This window comes from Pecten maximus, chromosome 15 (assembly GCF_902652985.1).
Source record: "Pecten maximus chromosome 15, xPecMax1.1, whole genome shotgun sequence".
NCBI classification, from domain to species: Eukaryota; Metazoa; Mollusca; class Bivalvia; order Pectinida; family Pectinidae; genus Pecten; species Pecten maximus.
In genome coordinates this window covers 379,939-397,214 of record NC_047029.1, presented here as the reverse complement: position 1 = coordinate 397,214, position 17,276 = coordinate 379,939, and the positions used below count along the sequence as shown (strand labels likewise).

The window sequence follows — 17,276 nt, the reverse complement described above, 5'->3', positions numbered from 1 at the left end:
ATTGATGACACTCTCCCATGTACAGAGGAACCATTGATGACACTCTCCCATGTACAGAGGAACCATTGATGACACTCTCCCATGTACAGAGGAACCATTGATGACACTCTCCCATGTACAGAGGAACCATTGATGACACTCTCCCATGTACAGAGGAACCATTGATGACACTCTCCCATGTACAGAGGAACCATTGATGACACTCTCCCATGTACAGAGGAACCATTGATGACACTCTCCCGTGTACATATGAACCATTGATGACACTCTCCCATGTACAGAGGAACCATTGATGACACTCTCCATGTACAGAGGAACCATTGATGACACTCTCCCATGTACAGAGGAACCATTGATGACACTCTCCCATGTACAGAGGAACCATTGATGACACTCTCCCATGTACAGATGAACCATTGATGACACTCTCCCATGTACAGAGGAACCATTGATGACACTCTCCCATGTACAGAGGAACCATTGATGACACTCTCCCATGTACAGAGGAACCATTGATGACACTCTCCCATGTACAGAGGAACCATTGATGACACTCCCCCATGTACAGAGGAACCATTGATGACACTCTCCCATGTACAGAGGAACCATTGATGACACTCTCCCATGTACAGAGGAACCATTGATGACACTCTCCCATGTACAGAGGAACCATTGATGACACTCTCCCATGTACAGAGGAACCATTGATGACACTCTCCCATGTACAGAGGAACCATTGATGACACTCTCCCATGTACAGAGGAACCATTGATGACACTCTCCCATGTACAGAGGAACCATTGATGACACTCTCCCATGTACAGAGGAACCATTGATGACACTCTCCCATGTACAGAGGAACCATTGATGACACTCTCCCATGTACAGATGAACCATTGATGACACTCTCCCATGTACAGAGGAACCATTGATGACACTCTCCCATGTACAGAGGAACCATTGATGACACTCTCCCATGTACAGATGAACCATTGATGACACTCTCCCATGTACAGAGGAACCATTGATGACACTCTCCCATGTACAGAGGAACCATTGATGACACTCTCCCATGTACAGAGGAACCATTGATGACACTCTCCCATGTACAGAGGAACCATTGATGACACTCTCCATGTACAGAGGAACCATTGATGACACTCTCCCATGTACAGAGGAACCATTGATGACACTCTTCCATGTACAGAGGAACCATTGATGACACTCTCCCATGTACAGAGGAACCATTGATGACACTCTCCCATGCACAGATGAACCATTGATGACACTCTCCCATGTACAGAGGAACCATTGATGACACTCTCCCGTGTACATATGAACCATTGATGACACTCTCCCATGTACAGAGGAACCATTGATGACACTCTCCCATGTACAGAGGAACCATTGATGACACTCTCCCATGTACAGAGGAACCATTGATGACACTCTCCCATGTACAGAGGAACCATTGATGACACTCTCCCATGTACAGAGGAACCATTGATGACATTCTCCCATGTACAGATGAACCATTGATGACACTCTCCCATGTACAGAGGAACCATTGATGACACTCTCCCATGTACAGATGAACCATTGATGACACTCTCCCATGTACAGAGGAACCATTGATGACACTCTCCCATGTACATCAGGTAAAATACAACGGAATTCTAGATATCACGAACAGGAACAGAAGAATCATTGCAGTGAAGACAACGAACAATACAATTAATAAAAATGTAAAATTTGAGAAAGAACATGGCTAGCAGGATACAGGCACACTCCGATCACCAAAAGTCCACAAGCAGGGCTTATCAGCCATAAAACCTTAAAATGATTTCAATAAATAACTACATAGAACGAAAAATAGATAAATAAATAAATATGGTAGGGAATGAAGTGTTCAATTCTTCAAGCAAAAGAAGTGTACATGCATATACATACACCTCCTTTTGACAATCCAATGCCTTAAAACTGTATGTATATTGATTTTTTGGACTGATTAAAATTGTAAAATTAAGAGCAATACCAAAGCTTTACTGAGATTGTATAACTAGACTTGATATCAGGCATCGACAGCCTTCCTCCTAATTTAAGAGGGTTATAACACAATACAGCACATCACAACTCAATACAACGCACCACAACACAACTCATTAGAATACAGCACATCACAGCACAATACAACGCAACACAACACAACTTAACACAATACAAAATAACACAGCACAACGCAAGACAGCACAACGCAATACAACACAACAGAACGCAACACAACGCAACACAACACAACACAACGCATCACAGCACAGCACAACGCAACACAACACAACACAACACAACGCAACACAGCACAACGCAACACAACACAACACAACGCATCACAGCACAACGCAACACAACGCAACACAGCACAGCACAACACAACACAACGCAACACAGCACAACACAACACAACACAACGCAACACAGCACAACGCAACACAACACAATGCAACACAGCACAACACAACACAACACAACGCAATGCAACACAACACAGCATAACGCTACGCAACACAATACACCACACCATAAATCAATACAACGCAACACAACACAAAACAACACAGCACAACACAGTACAACACAACACAACGCAACACAATACACCACACCATAAATCAATACAACACAGCACAACACAACACAACACAACACAACGCAATGCAACGCAACACAATACAAAACAACACAACACAATACAATACGATGAACTTTATTTCACGTCTGATATTTAAAACATTGAACATGAGCTATTAAAAGGTTGATATAACTTGATAAGTATTCATATATAGTCGCCTCCGGTTCTATGGGCTCTCATTAGTCTCTCCGGTTCTATGGGCTCTCATTAGTCGCCTCCGGTTCTATGGGTTATCATTACTCGCCTCCGGTTCTATGGGTTCTCATTAGTCGCCTCCGGTTCTATGGGCTTTCATTAGTCGCCTCCGGTTCTATGGGCTCTCATTAGTCGCCTCCGGTTCTATGGGTTATCATTACTCGCCTCCGGTTCTATGGGTTATCATTACTCGCCTCCGGTTCTATGGGTTATCATTACTCGCCTCCGGTTATATGGGTTCTCATTAGTCGCCTCCGGTTCTATGGGTTATCATTACTCGCCTCCGGTTATATGGGTTCTCATTAGTCACCTCAAACCAGTCGCTCCATTACTAATATATACAAAATAGTGTAGTTGGGTGGGAGTCGCTTCCAGACTATTACAATGTTGCTTCCTAAAACGAATATCCGCCCGTATGTAATATACAGTGTCACACAATCTGATAAAAATGCATTTTGTAGGTATATATACAGCTGATAAAGTCTGACCCCGAATCTGTAGAAATCACCGTGAACTTTACCTTGATCAAGGTCCATCCCAGTGGTGCAAGGACACTTTTATACCTACCTGACTACCTCTAACTAAAATAACCAGGGACATTTATAATGTTATTTGTGGCAATAGCATGTGTATTAATTCTGAAATGTATTGTTGTATTTATTTTTATTAAATAAATGAGGAACTTAAACATAAATTAAACAATATGAGATGATTTGATCTTTAAATGTTCCTTTATCAATAAAAGACGGAAAGTTGACAGCACTTATAAAACAAAGCTGAGCGACTCAGATAGTGGGTCCCTTAATATGATAGCGACACACACTGATTTACAGCCGGATCACAGGACTAATACTATCACATGCATGCACATGTTTCATCCAACACAAGCACACATACATCTATATACAGATTTTAAAACTTCACGGATTCAAACTGAAGCTATTACATCTTAGGTGACGGGATACTATCATCACGTCGTCATGGGAAATGGAGCAAATTAAATCAAAATACACGTGAAAAGGTGAGTTTTTTTTAATCAAAGCTGTTATGATATAAGTCTACAATTATCAAAGCTGTTATGAGTCTACAATTATCAAAACTGTTATAAGTCTACAATTATCAAAACTGTTATGATATTAGCATACAATTATCAAAACTATTATGATAAAAATTGACAATTATCAAAACTCACAGAAGCGAGAACAATACATTTAGTATGACAATTGTGCCTTATTGAATAGATAGTAATATAGTTAACAGTTATATACATACTCACGTGATGAATATTACCGGGAAGTCAGATAAGATAAGTGTGTCATTGTAATGCTGAATAACACATTTCTTTTGTTTAAAAACAGAGAATGTCGATATGTAAACGAAACAGTTATTTAAAGTTAAAAACGATAAAAATAGAGCAAACTACATTTTGGCATTACATCGAGACCCCTGACAACGTTTTAGGGAGTATAACATACATCGAGACCCATGACAACGTTTTAGGGAGTATAAAATACATCGAGACCCCTGACAACGTTTTAGGGAGTATAAAATACATCGAGACCCATGACAACGTTTTAGGGAGTATAAAATACATCGAGACCCATGACAACGTTTTAGGGAGTATAAAATACATCGAGACCCCTGACAACGTTTTAGGGAGTATAAAATACATCGAGACCCCTGACAACGTTTTAGTGAGTATAAAATACATCGAGACCCCTGACAACGTTTTAGAGAGTATAAAATACATCGAGACCCCTGACAACGTTTTAGTGAGTATAAAATACATCGAGACCCCTGACAACGTTTTAGTGAGTATAAAATACATCGAGACCCCTGACAACGTTTTAGGGAGTATAAAATACATCGAGACCCCTGACAACGTTTTAGGGAGTATAAAATACATCGAGACCCCTGACAACGTTTTAGTGAGTATAAAATACATCGAGACCCCTGACAACGTTTTAGTGAGTATAAAATACATCGAGACCCATGACAACGTTTTAGGGAGTATAAAATACATCGAGACCCCTGAAAACGTTTCAGGGAGTATAAAATACATGTACATCGAGACCCCTAACAACGTTTTAGGGAGTATAAAATACATCGAGACCCCTGACAACGTTTTAGGGAGTATAAAATACATCGGGACCCTTGACAACGTTTTAGTGAGTATAAAATACATCGAGACCCCTGACAACGTTTTAGTGAGTATAAAATACATCGAGACCCCTGAAAACGTTTTAGGGAGTATAAAATACATCGAGACCCCTGAAAACGTTTTAGGGAGTATAAAATACATCGAGACCCCTGACAACGTTTTAGGGAGTATAAAATACATCGAGACCCCTGACAACGTTTCAGGGAGTATAAAATACATCGAGACCCCTGACAACGTTTTAGTTAGTATAAAATACATCGAGACCCCTGACAACGTTTTAGTGAGTATAAAATACATCGAGACCCCTGACAACGTTTTAGTGAGTATAAAATACATCGAGACCCATGACAACGTTTTAGTGAGTATAAAATACATCGAGACCCCTGACAACGTTTTAGGGAGTATAAAATACATCGAGACCCCTGACAACGTTTTAGGGAGTATAAAATACATCGAGACCCCTCACAACGTTTTAGTGAGTATAAAATACATCGAGACCCATGACAACGTTTTAGTGAGTATAAAATACATCGAGACCCCTGACAACGTTTTAGTGAGTATAAAATACATCGAGACCCCTGACAACGTTTTAGGGAGTATAAAATCATCGAGACCCCTGACAACGTTTTAGGGAGTATAAAATACATCGAGACCCCTGACAACGTTTTAGGGAGTATAAAATACATCGATACCCTTGTCTACGTTCACGGAGTATAAAATACATCGGGACCCTTGACAACGTTTTAGGGAGTATAAAATACATCGGGACCCCTGACAACGTTTTAGGGAGTATAAAATACATCGAGACCCCTGACAACGTTTTAGGGAGTATACAATACATCGAGACCCCTGACAACGTTTTAGAGAGTATAAAATACATCGAGACCCATGACAACGTTTTAGTGAGTATAAAATACATCGAGACCCATGACAACGTTTTAGGGAGTATAAAATACATCGAGACCCCTGACAACGTTTTAGGGAGTATAAAATACATCGAGACCCCTGACAACGTTTTAGGGAGTATAAAATACATCGATACCCTTGTCTACGTTCACGGAGTATAAAATACATCGGGACCCTTGACAACGTTTTAGGGAGTATAAAATACATCGGGACCCTTGACAACGTTTTAGGGAGTATAAAATACATCGGGACCCTTGACAACGTTCACGGAGTATAAAATACATCGATCTAATTTAAATCAATGAATAAATCTGTTCTATATTCAGTTGTGTCAATATCACACAATTTCGATTCGTGAGAATAAGTAAAGTTTTTTTTTTTTTTATTTTTTTTTTTAACCTTGTCTATGTAAGACAGGCGTTTTCACCGGTGTATTTTACGATACCAGGAAATTTGTGTTTGTTTGCTGGAGTTTTCGCCCCGTGAACAGCTAGTGTCATTTTGAGGCAGGAATTTTTTATTGTAGTAGTTGGTGACTACCTCACTGAGAAACGGACGGAAATCCCGTCGCGTGTCATTCAGTGCAACTGGGTTAAATGTCTCGCCTAAGAACACAACCAAAACAGCACAGGGAAAAGTGCTAGGAAAAGACAATGCATTGAATTGTGACGTCACTTACATATTGTATATATGACGAATATCATTATGCCATTATACTCGCACTTTTGGTCTAACACACGTGTTATCTTGGATTAACAGGTGGGTAATGTGACATGGCATTATAACAAGGTCGCTGATATGAACCTGGTAAAATTACCTCGGTCTAATCAGCGTATCTTAATCACTACACGTCCCCTGGATTAGATAGAATAAGTTACAACACCCATCATAGTGGTACAATGACTAGAGGTTATAACACCCATCATAGTGGTACAATGACTATAGGTTATAACACCCATCATAGTGGTACAATGACTATAGGTTATAACACCCATCATAGTGGTACAATGACTAGAGGTTTACACCACTAGTGAGTTATAACACCCATCATAGTGGTACAATGACTATAGGTTATAACACCCATCATAGTGGTACAATGACTAGAGGTTATAACACCCATCATAGTGGTACAATGACTAGAGGTTTACACCACTAGTGAGTTATAACACCCATCATAGTGGTACAATGACTATAGGTTATAACACCCATCATAGTGGTACAATGACTATAGGTTATAACACCCATCATAGTGGTACAATGACTAGAGGTTATAACACCCGTCATAGTGGTACAATGACTATAGGTTATAACACCCATCATAGTGGTACAATGACTAGAGGTTATAACACCCATCATAGTGGTACAATGACTAGAGGTTTACACCACTCGTGAGTTATAACACCCATCATAGTGGTACAATGACTAGAGGTTATAACACCCATCATAGTGGTACAATGACTATAGGTTATAACACCCATCATAGTGGTACAATGACTAGAGGTTATAACACCCATCATAGTGGTACAATGACTAGAGGTTTACACCACTCGTGAGTTATAACACCCATCATAGTGGTACAATGACTATAGGTTATAACACCCATCATAGTGGTACAATGACTATAGGTTATAACACCCATCATAGTGGTACAATGACTAGAGGTTATAACACCCATCATAGTGGTACAATGACTATAGGTTATAACACCCATCATAGTGGTACAATGACTAGAGGTTATAACACCCGTCATAGTGGTACAATGACTAGAGGTTATAACACCCATCATAGTGGTACAATGACTATAGGTTATAACACCCATCATAGTGGTACAATGACTAAAGGTTATAACACCCATCATAGTGGTACAATGACTATAGGTTATAACACCCATCATAGTGGTACAATGACTATAGGTTATAACACCCATCATAGTGGTACAATGACTATAGGTTATAACACCCATCATAGTGGTACAATGACTATAGGTTATAACACCCATCATAGTGGTACAATGACTAGAGGTTTACACCACTAGAGGTTATAACACCCATCATAGTGGTACAATGACTATAGGTTTACACCACTAGAGGTTATAACACCCATCATAGTGGTACAATGACTAGAGGTTATAACACCCATCATAGTGGTACAATGACTAGAGGTTATAACACCCATCATAGTGGTACAATGACTATAGGTTATAACACCCATCATAGTGGTACAATGACTAGAGGTTATAACACCCATCATAGTGGTACAATGACTATAGGTTATAACACCCATCATAGTGGTACAATGACTATAGGGTTATAACACCCATCATAGGGTACAATGACTATAGGTTATAACACCCATCATAGTGGTTACAATGACTAGAGGGTTATAACCCCATCATGTGTACAATGACTAGAGGTTATAACACCCATCATAGTGTACAATGACTAAAGGTTATAACACCCATCATAGTGGTACAATGACTAGAGGTTATAACACCAATCATAGTGGTACAATGACTAGAGGTTATAACACCCATCATAGTGGTACAATGACTAGAGGTTATAACACCCATCATAGTGGTACAATGACATAAGGTTATAACACCCATCATAGTGGTACAATGACTATAGGTTATAACACCCATCATAGTGGTACAATGACTATAGGTTTACACTACTAGAGGTTATAACACCCATCATAGTGGTACAATGACTAGAGGTTATAACACCCATCATAGTGGTACAATGACTAGAGGTTATAACACCCATCATAGTGGTACAATGACATGAGGTTATAACACCCATCATAGTGGTACAATGATGACTAGAGGTTATAACACCCATCATAGTGGTACCGTGACTAGAGGTTATAACACCCATTATAGTGGTACAATGACTAGAGGTTATAACACCCATCATAGTGGTACAATGACTAGAGGTTATAACACCCATCATAGTGGTACAATGACTAGAGGTTATAACACCCATCATAGTGGTACAATGACTAGAGGTTATAACACCCATCATAGTGGTACCGTGACTAGAGGTTATAACACCCATCATAGTGGTACAATGACTAGAGGTTATAACACCCATCATAGTGGTACCGTGACTAGAGGTTATAACACCCATCATAGTGGTACAATGACTATAGGTTTACACGCGAAATTCAAATTATCTACGCTTAGGGTAAGAACAGTTACTATCAGTTCAAAGGTCAATTTCAAAATCCAATCAACCTTTTCGTACGTGAAACGAAACCGGATACAACTGGTAGTTCGTGTCTAATAGTTTGCATCATCTCCCACACAACGTAATGTTTTTCTGTCGTGATTATTAAAAGCGACGTCCTCTGGTGTTTTAGGTAAGTAAGCTTTATTGGATAAAAATCAGTCGAAGTCTCATGAGAGGAACTTAAAAAAATAATACATTCAAATGCCCAGCATTGCCGACTTCCTTACGACATTTAGGATGATCACCATGATATCGATACACGATTTTAAAATATAATAATACAATCCACAGAAAGTCAACATCTTTTGGAAAGGTTTATAAAACTAAGATACATGTATAACAATACAGAGCATAAAAATTGATATTTTTTGGAAAGTTTGTATATCTAAAGTCGACGAATCATAATATATCCTTCTTTTTATAAGTGGTTATATCCTGTTTTAACATTCACATGGGGACTGGGAAACGTTGTATACGAGAATTATAAAGTATCTAAAATACATATAGACACCGGTTCAGAGTATGTACGTTTATTTTTCCTTCCTTTATCATCAGCAAAATTCTAAATCTTCCAAATTGTTCAAATTACGGGGCTAATGTCAGGTTGTACATACAGCAGAACCAAAATAAACTGACCATACAGCTATTTTGTTCTTCTAGGACTCGTCAGTGGTGTTAGGGACATCATACAGCTATTTCGTCCTTCTAGGACTCGTCAGTGGTGTTAGGGACATCATACAGCTATTTCGTCCTTCTAGGACTCGTCAGTGGTGTTAGGGACATCATACAGCTATTTCGTCCTTCTAGGACTCGTCAGTGGTGTTAGGGACATCATACAGCTATTTCGTCCTTCTAGGACTCGTCAGTGGTGTTAGGGACATCATACAGCTGTTTGGTCCTTCTAGGACTCGTCAGTGGTGTTAGGGACATCATACAGCTGTTTGGTCCTTCTAGGACTCGTCAGTGATGTTAGGGACATCATACAGCTGTTTGGTCCTTATAGGACTCGTCAGTGGAGTTAGGGACATCATACAGCTGTTTGGTCCTTCTAGGACTCGTCAGTGGTGCTAGGGACATCATACAGCTGTTTGGTCCTTCTAGGACTCGTCAGTGGAGTAAGGGACATCATACAGCTGTTTGGTCCTTCTAGGACTCGCCAGTGGAGCTAGGGACATCATACAGCTGTTTGGTCCTTCTAGGACTCGTCAGTGGAGTTAGGGACATCATACAGCTGTTTGGTCATTCTAGGACTTGTCAGTGATGTTAGGGACATCATACAGCTGTTTGGTACTTATAGGACTCGTCAGTAAAGTTAGGGACATCATACATCTGTTTGGTCCTTCAAGGACTCGTCAGTGGTGCTAGGGACATCATACAGTTGTTTCGTCCTTCTTGGACTCGTCAGTGATGTTAGGGACATCATACAGCTGTTTGGTCCTTCTAGGACTCGTCAGTGGTGTTAGGGACATCACACAGCTGTTTGGTCCTTCTAGGACTCGTCAGTGATGTTAGGGATATCATACAGCTGTTTGGTCCTTCTAGGACTCGTCAGTGGTGTTAGGGACATCATACAGCTGTTTGGTCCTTCTAGGACTCGTCAGTGTTGTTAGGGACATCATACAGCTGTTTGATCCTTCTAGGACTCGTCAGTGATGTTAGGGACATCATACACCTGTTTGATCCTTCTAGTACTCGTCAGTGATGCCAGGGACATCATACATTTGTTTTGTCCTTCTAGTACTCGTCAGTGTTGTTAGGGACATCATACAGCTGTTTGGTCCTTCTAGGACTCGTCAGTGGTGTTAGGGACATCATACAACTGTTTGGTCCTTCTAGTACCCGTCAGTGATGTTAGGGACATCATCAAGCTGTTTGGTCCTTCTAGTACCCGTCAGTGATGTTAGGGACATCATACAGCTGTTTGGTCCTTCTAGTACCCGTCAGTGATGTTAGGGACATCATACAGCTGTTTGGTCCTTCTAGTACCCGTCAGTGATGTTAGGGACATCATACAGCTGTTTGGTCCTTCTAGTACCCGTCAGTGATGTTAGGGACATCATACAGCTGTTTGGTCCTTCTAGTACTCGTCAGTGATGTTAGGGACATCATACAGCTATTTGGTCCTTCTAGTACCCGTCAGTGATGTTAGGGACATCATACAGCTGTTTGGTCCTTCTAGTACCCGTCAGTGATGTTAGGGACATCATACAGCTATTTGGTCCTTCTAGTACCCGTCAGTGATGTTAGGGACATCATACAGCTGTTTGGTCCTTCTAGTACCCGTCAGTGATGTTAGGGACATCACACAGCTGTTTGGTCCTTCTAGTACTCGTCAGTCTTGTTAGGGACATCATACAGCTGTTTGGTCCTTCTAAGACTCGTCAGTAGTGTTAGGGACATCATACAGCTGTTTAGTCCTTCTAGTACTCGTCAGTGTTGTTAGGGACATCATACAGCTGTTTGGTCCTTCTAGTACCCGTCAGTGATGTTAGGGACATCATACAGCTATTTGGTCCTTCTAGTACCCGTCAGTGTTGTTAGGGACATCATACAGCTGTTTGGTCCTTCTAGTACCCGTCAGTGATGTGAGGGACATCATACAGCTGTTTGGTCCTTCTAGTACCCGTCAGTGATGTGAGGGACATCATACAGCTGTTTGGTCCTTCTAGTACCCGTCAGTGATGTTAGGGACATCATACAGCTGTTTGGTCCCACTACGACTCGTCAGTGATGTTAGGGACAGCATACAGCTGTTTGGTCCTTCTAGTACCCGTCAGTGATGTTAGGGACATCATACAGCTGTTTGGTCCTTCTAGTACCCGTCAGTGATGTTAGGGACATCATACAGCTGTTTGGTCCCACTACGACTCGTCAGTGATGTTAGGGACATCATACAGCTGTTTCGTCCTTCTTGTACCCGTCAGTGATGTGAGGGACATCATACAGCTGTTTGGTCCTTCTAGTACCCGTCAGTGATGTGAGGGACATCATACAGCTGTTTGGTCCTTCTAGTACCCGTCAGTGATGTTAGGGACATCATACAGCTGTTTGGTCCCACTACGACTCGTCAGTGATGTTAGGGACATCATACAGTTGTTTCGTCCTTCTTGTACCCGTCAGTGATGTTAGGGACATCATACAGCTGTTTGGTCCTTCTAGGACTCGTCAGTGATGTTAGGGACAGCATACAGCTGTTTGGTCCTTCTAGTACCCGTCAGTGATGTTAGGGACATCATACAGCTGTTTGGTCCTTCTAGTACCCGTCAGTGATGTTAGGGACATCATACAGCTGTTTGGTCCTTCTAGGACTCGTCAGTGATGTTAGGGACATCATACAGCTGTTTGGTCCCACTACGACTCGTCAGTGATGTTAGGGACATCATACAGCTGTTTCGTCCTTCTAGTACCCGTCAGTGATGTTAGGGACATCATACAGCTGTTTGGTCCTTCTAGGACTCGTCAGTGATGTTAGGGACATCATACAGCTGTTTCGTCCTTCTAGTACCCGTCAGTGATGTTAGGGACAAAGACCCTGACTCGTATCAATATAATACTTTCCAATATTGGATTTTTAAAGAACGTTTAGTGCATAGTACATTGTAATTACAGTTGTACATTATAATTATAGTAGTACATTGTAGTTATAGTAGTACATTGTAATTACAGTAATACATTGTAACTACAGTTGTACATTATAATTATAGTAGTACATTGTAATTATAGTAGTACATTGTAATTACAGTAATACATTGTAACTACAGTTGTACATTATAATTACAGTAATACATTGTAATTACAGTAATACATTGTAATTACAGTAGTAAATTGTAATTACAGAAATACATTGTAATTACGGTAGTATATTGTAATTATAGTAGAACATTGTAATAACAGTAGTACATTGTAATTACGGTAGTACATTGTAATTACGGTAGTACATTGTAATTATAGTAGTACATTGTAATTATAGTAGTACATTGTAATTATAGTAGTAGATTGTAATTACAGTAATACATTGTAATTATAGTAGTACATTGTAATTATAGTAGTACATTGTAGTTATTGTAGTAGATTGTAATTACAGTAGTACATTGTAATTACAGTAATACAATGTAGTTATAGTAGTACATTGTAATTACAGTAGTACATTGTAATTGCAATTGTACATTGTAATTACAGTAATACATTTCAATTACAGTAGTACATTGTAATTACGGTAGTACATTGTAATTACGGTAGTACATTGCAATTACAATAGTGCATTATAACTACAGTAATACATTTCAATTACAGTAATACATTATAATTATAATAGTACATTGTAATAATAGTAGTACATTGTAATTACAGTAGTACATTGTAATTACAGTAGTACATTGTAATTGCAATTGTACATTGTAATTACAGTAATACATTTCAATTACAGTAGTACATTGTAATTATAGTAGTACATTGTAATTACAGTAGTACATTGTAATTACAGTAATACATTATAATTATAATAGTACATTGTAATAATAGTAATACATTGTAATTACAGTAGTACATTGTAATTATAGTAGTACATTGTAATTACAGTAGTACATTGTAATTACAGTAGTACATTGTAATTACAGTAATAAATTGAAATTATAGTTGTACATTATAATTACAGTAGTACATTGTAATTACAGTAGTACATTGTAATTACAGTAATACATTCTTAATAAAGTAGTGCATTGCAGTTATAGTAGTGCATTGGATTTATAGTAGTACATTGTAGTTATAGTAGTGCATTGTAATTACAGTAGTACATTGCAATTACAATAGTACATTATAATTACAGTAATATATTTCAATTACAGTAATACATTATAGTTATAGTAGTACATTATAATTAAAGTAGTACATTGTAATTAAAGTAGTACATTGTAATTACAGTAGTACATTGTAATTACAGTAATACATTATACTTACCATAGTACATTGTACAGTAGTATATTACATGACCTCGCGCTAGGTCCTCTATTTAGGAAATACCGATTGAGGCCTTGATTTCTCTCTCATTGATAAAACATAATATATTACCATAGCGACCATGTGATATAAAACAACGCCAGTCCAAATCACACGTTTGATATTTCAAGAGATATTCCCTATTTCAGTTAAGATTGTATAACGGATGTTCTTGTTTCTATATATTTCAGACTTCATTATCGAGTGACTAGACCCAGATAAGACAGAAAAAGAATCAGAATGCTTTCTCGACGGATAGGAAGATGTTTAGTCGTGCTTCTAACAGTGTATTTAACAGTAACAGTATACATCGCCTGTACCATGCTCACCTCTACATCAACAAGCGTAGCAGACTTAGATTACGGTTCCTCGGAGTTAGACGACAAATATATGTCTAAACATAAGAAAAATCTAGTTGACAAGAAATATCAACTTTTCAGAATTCGGAATCCTAAATTTAGCCCAAATGATTACGGCAATGTAAAACAACAAGAAATTCCTACCACGAAATGGACATCCGTTATACATAGAATTACACCGGAAGTGGTCAGCTATTTATCAGTTACAAAGAACGTAAACGTCTACAGCAATCTGGAAGAATGGAAAGAGAAAATGGATTCACTACGTCATAAACACGTCGGAAATGGCAACAGCACAAATTTACATCATTTCCAAAAGTTCAAACAATTAATGGTTAATTTTAAAGATGACAACACCAAGAAACTGCTCAATAAAAGCAACACAGAGATAGATTTGCGTAGAGGATCACGTGATTCTAATGCAATACTTCCGACATATCACGTCAACCTAGTGTCACTTCCGGGGGAAATACGCGTCTACTCGGCATATTTAGACGAAAGAAAACCTACTAGATTCATCAGAATAGTTTTGATAGGTAAAAGAGCAGAAACTAACAAAGACATAGTTTGTAAATTTTTACTTCGAGACCTGTCCAATAACACGGTAGTGTCTCGCGTGACTTTGTACGAGACTTGTGAAAGCCACATGAAATATTTTTCCTCGTTTATTGGTTCATGCGAAGTTCCCAGTATTGATGTTTTGCTTGACCAAGTCGTGTTATCTGTGAGTAATACAGATATTTTTATGAACGTCATTGACAACGATAAAAAAGGCAAAATAGAACCGCAAGATCTCGCTATCTGTGTCCCCCCGCTATTTGGTGACGTGGATATCTTGAGATTAACAGAATTTATAGAACTATCAAGAATACTTGGAGCTCAACATTTTGTGTTTTATCCCAAATTTATTTCCTCTGAGGTATCTACACTGCTGGATTATTACCGGAGATTGGGTTTAGCGACCGTCATGGTATGGAATCTGACGGCACCTGTTAATGCTATATGGTACCATGGTCAGTCAGCCTCGGTCTGGGATTGTCTTTATAGAACAATGTTCACATTTAAACATGTAGCTTTCTTGGACTTTGATGAGTTTATTGTACCGAGAAATCAAAATACTATTCCAGATTTTTTATCTTATTTACACGAAGAGCAGGGCGTAGATGATGAAACAATATCTGCTTATAAATTCAAAAGTGCATTCTTTGATTCAAAGTTCAACAGTGATGATGTAGTCGAGTTGTCAGAACTCCGACAACTAACGACATTAAATAATACCGTGAGGACCCGGAAGTTCAGTAACATTAGAACCAAACTAATCGTGAACCCGGTCAATGTGTTTGAACTGGGAATCCACCATGTCAGTAAACCAAACGAGGAACATTATCAGTGTCACAATGTCAGCCCCAAACTGGCATTCATCCACCATTATCGTCATTGTAAATCAGACTATGGGATGAACTGTAAATTAACGGTGAAAGACACTTCCGTAACAACGTACAAGACTTCTCTTGTTCGTCGTGTGAAACAGCGTCTTTTTGATGTTAGTCTATACAACTCAACTGATGTTACACTACACAAATAAAATGATGTTAGGTTACAACTGATGTTAGGGTACACATCAACTGATGTTAGGTTATGTATCAACTGATGTTAGGTTACATATCAACTGATGTTAGGTTACAACTGATGTTAGGTTACATATCAACTGATGTTAGGTTATATATCAACTGATGTTAGGTTATATATCAACTGATGTTAGGTTACATATCAACTGATGTTAGGTTACATATCAACTGATGTTAGGTTATATATCAACTGATGTTAGGTTACACATCAACTGATGTTAGGTTACATATCAACTGATGTTAGGTTACAACTGATGTTAGGTTACATATCAACTGATGTTAGGTTACAACTGATGTTAGGTTATATATCAACTGATGTTAGGTTATATATCAACTGATGTTAGGTTATATATCAACTGATGTTAGGTTACATATCAACTGATGTTAGGTTACAACTGATGTTAGGTTATATATCAACTGATGTTAGGTTATATATCAACTGATGTTAGGTTACATATCAACTCATGTTAGGTTATATATCAACTGATGTTAGGGTACACATCAACTGATGTTAGGTTATATATCAACTGATGTTAGGTTACAACTGATGTTAGGTTACAACTGATGTTAGGTTATATATCAACTGATGTTAGGTTATATATCAACTGATGTTAGGTTATATATCAACTGATGTTAGGTTACATATCAACTGATGTTAGGTTATATATCAACTGATGTTAGGTTATATATCAACTGATGTTAGGTTACATATCAACTGATGTTAGGTTATATATCAACTGATGTTAGGTTATATATCAACTGATGTTAGGTTACATATCAACTGATGTTAGGTTACATATCAACTGATGTTAGGTTATATATCAACTGATGTTAGGTTATATATTAACTGATGTTAGGTTATATATCAACTGATGTTAGGTTACAACTGATGTTAGGTTACAACTGATGTTAGGTTACACATCAACTGATGTTAGGTTATATATCAACTGATGTTAGGTTATATATCAACTGATGTTAGGTTATATATCAACTGATGTTAGGTTACATATCAACTGATGTTAGGTTACAACTGATGTTAGGTTATATATCAACTGATGTTAGGTTGTATATCAACTGATGTTAGGTTACAACTGATGTTAGGTTACATATCAA

General features: G+C 38.4%; 1 protein-coding gene across 1 annotated transcript; it reads left to right on the top strand.

The window, feature by feature from the left end:
- Positions 1–3,761: 3,761 nt before the first annotated feature.
- On the top strand, positions 3,762–16,279 carry LOC117343120 (beta-1,4-galactosyltransferase galt-1-like). The gene is made up of 2 exons (XM_033905433.1): positions 3,762–3,905; positions 14,368–16,279. Exon 2 carries the CDS (start codon positions 14,417–14,419, stop codon positions 16,118–16,120), a length of 1,704 nt encoding a protein of 567 aa, XP_033761324.1. The 5' UTR covers positions 3,762–3,905; positions 14,368–14,416; the 3' UTR covers positions 16,121–16,279.
- Positions 16,280–17,276: the final 997 nt, after the last annotated feature.

What these genes read in the sequence shown, in the direction of transcription:
- LOC117343120 (XM_033905433.1), top strand. Translation starts at nt 14,417, where the DNA reads ATGCTTTCTCGACGGATAGGAAGATGTTTAGTCGTGCTTCTAACAGTG.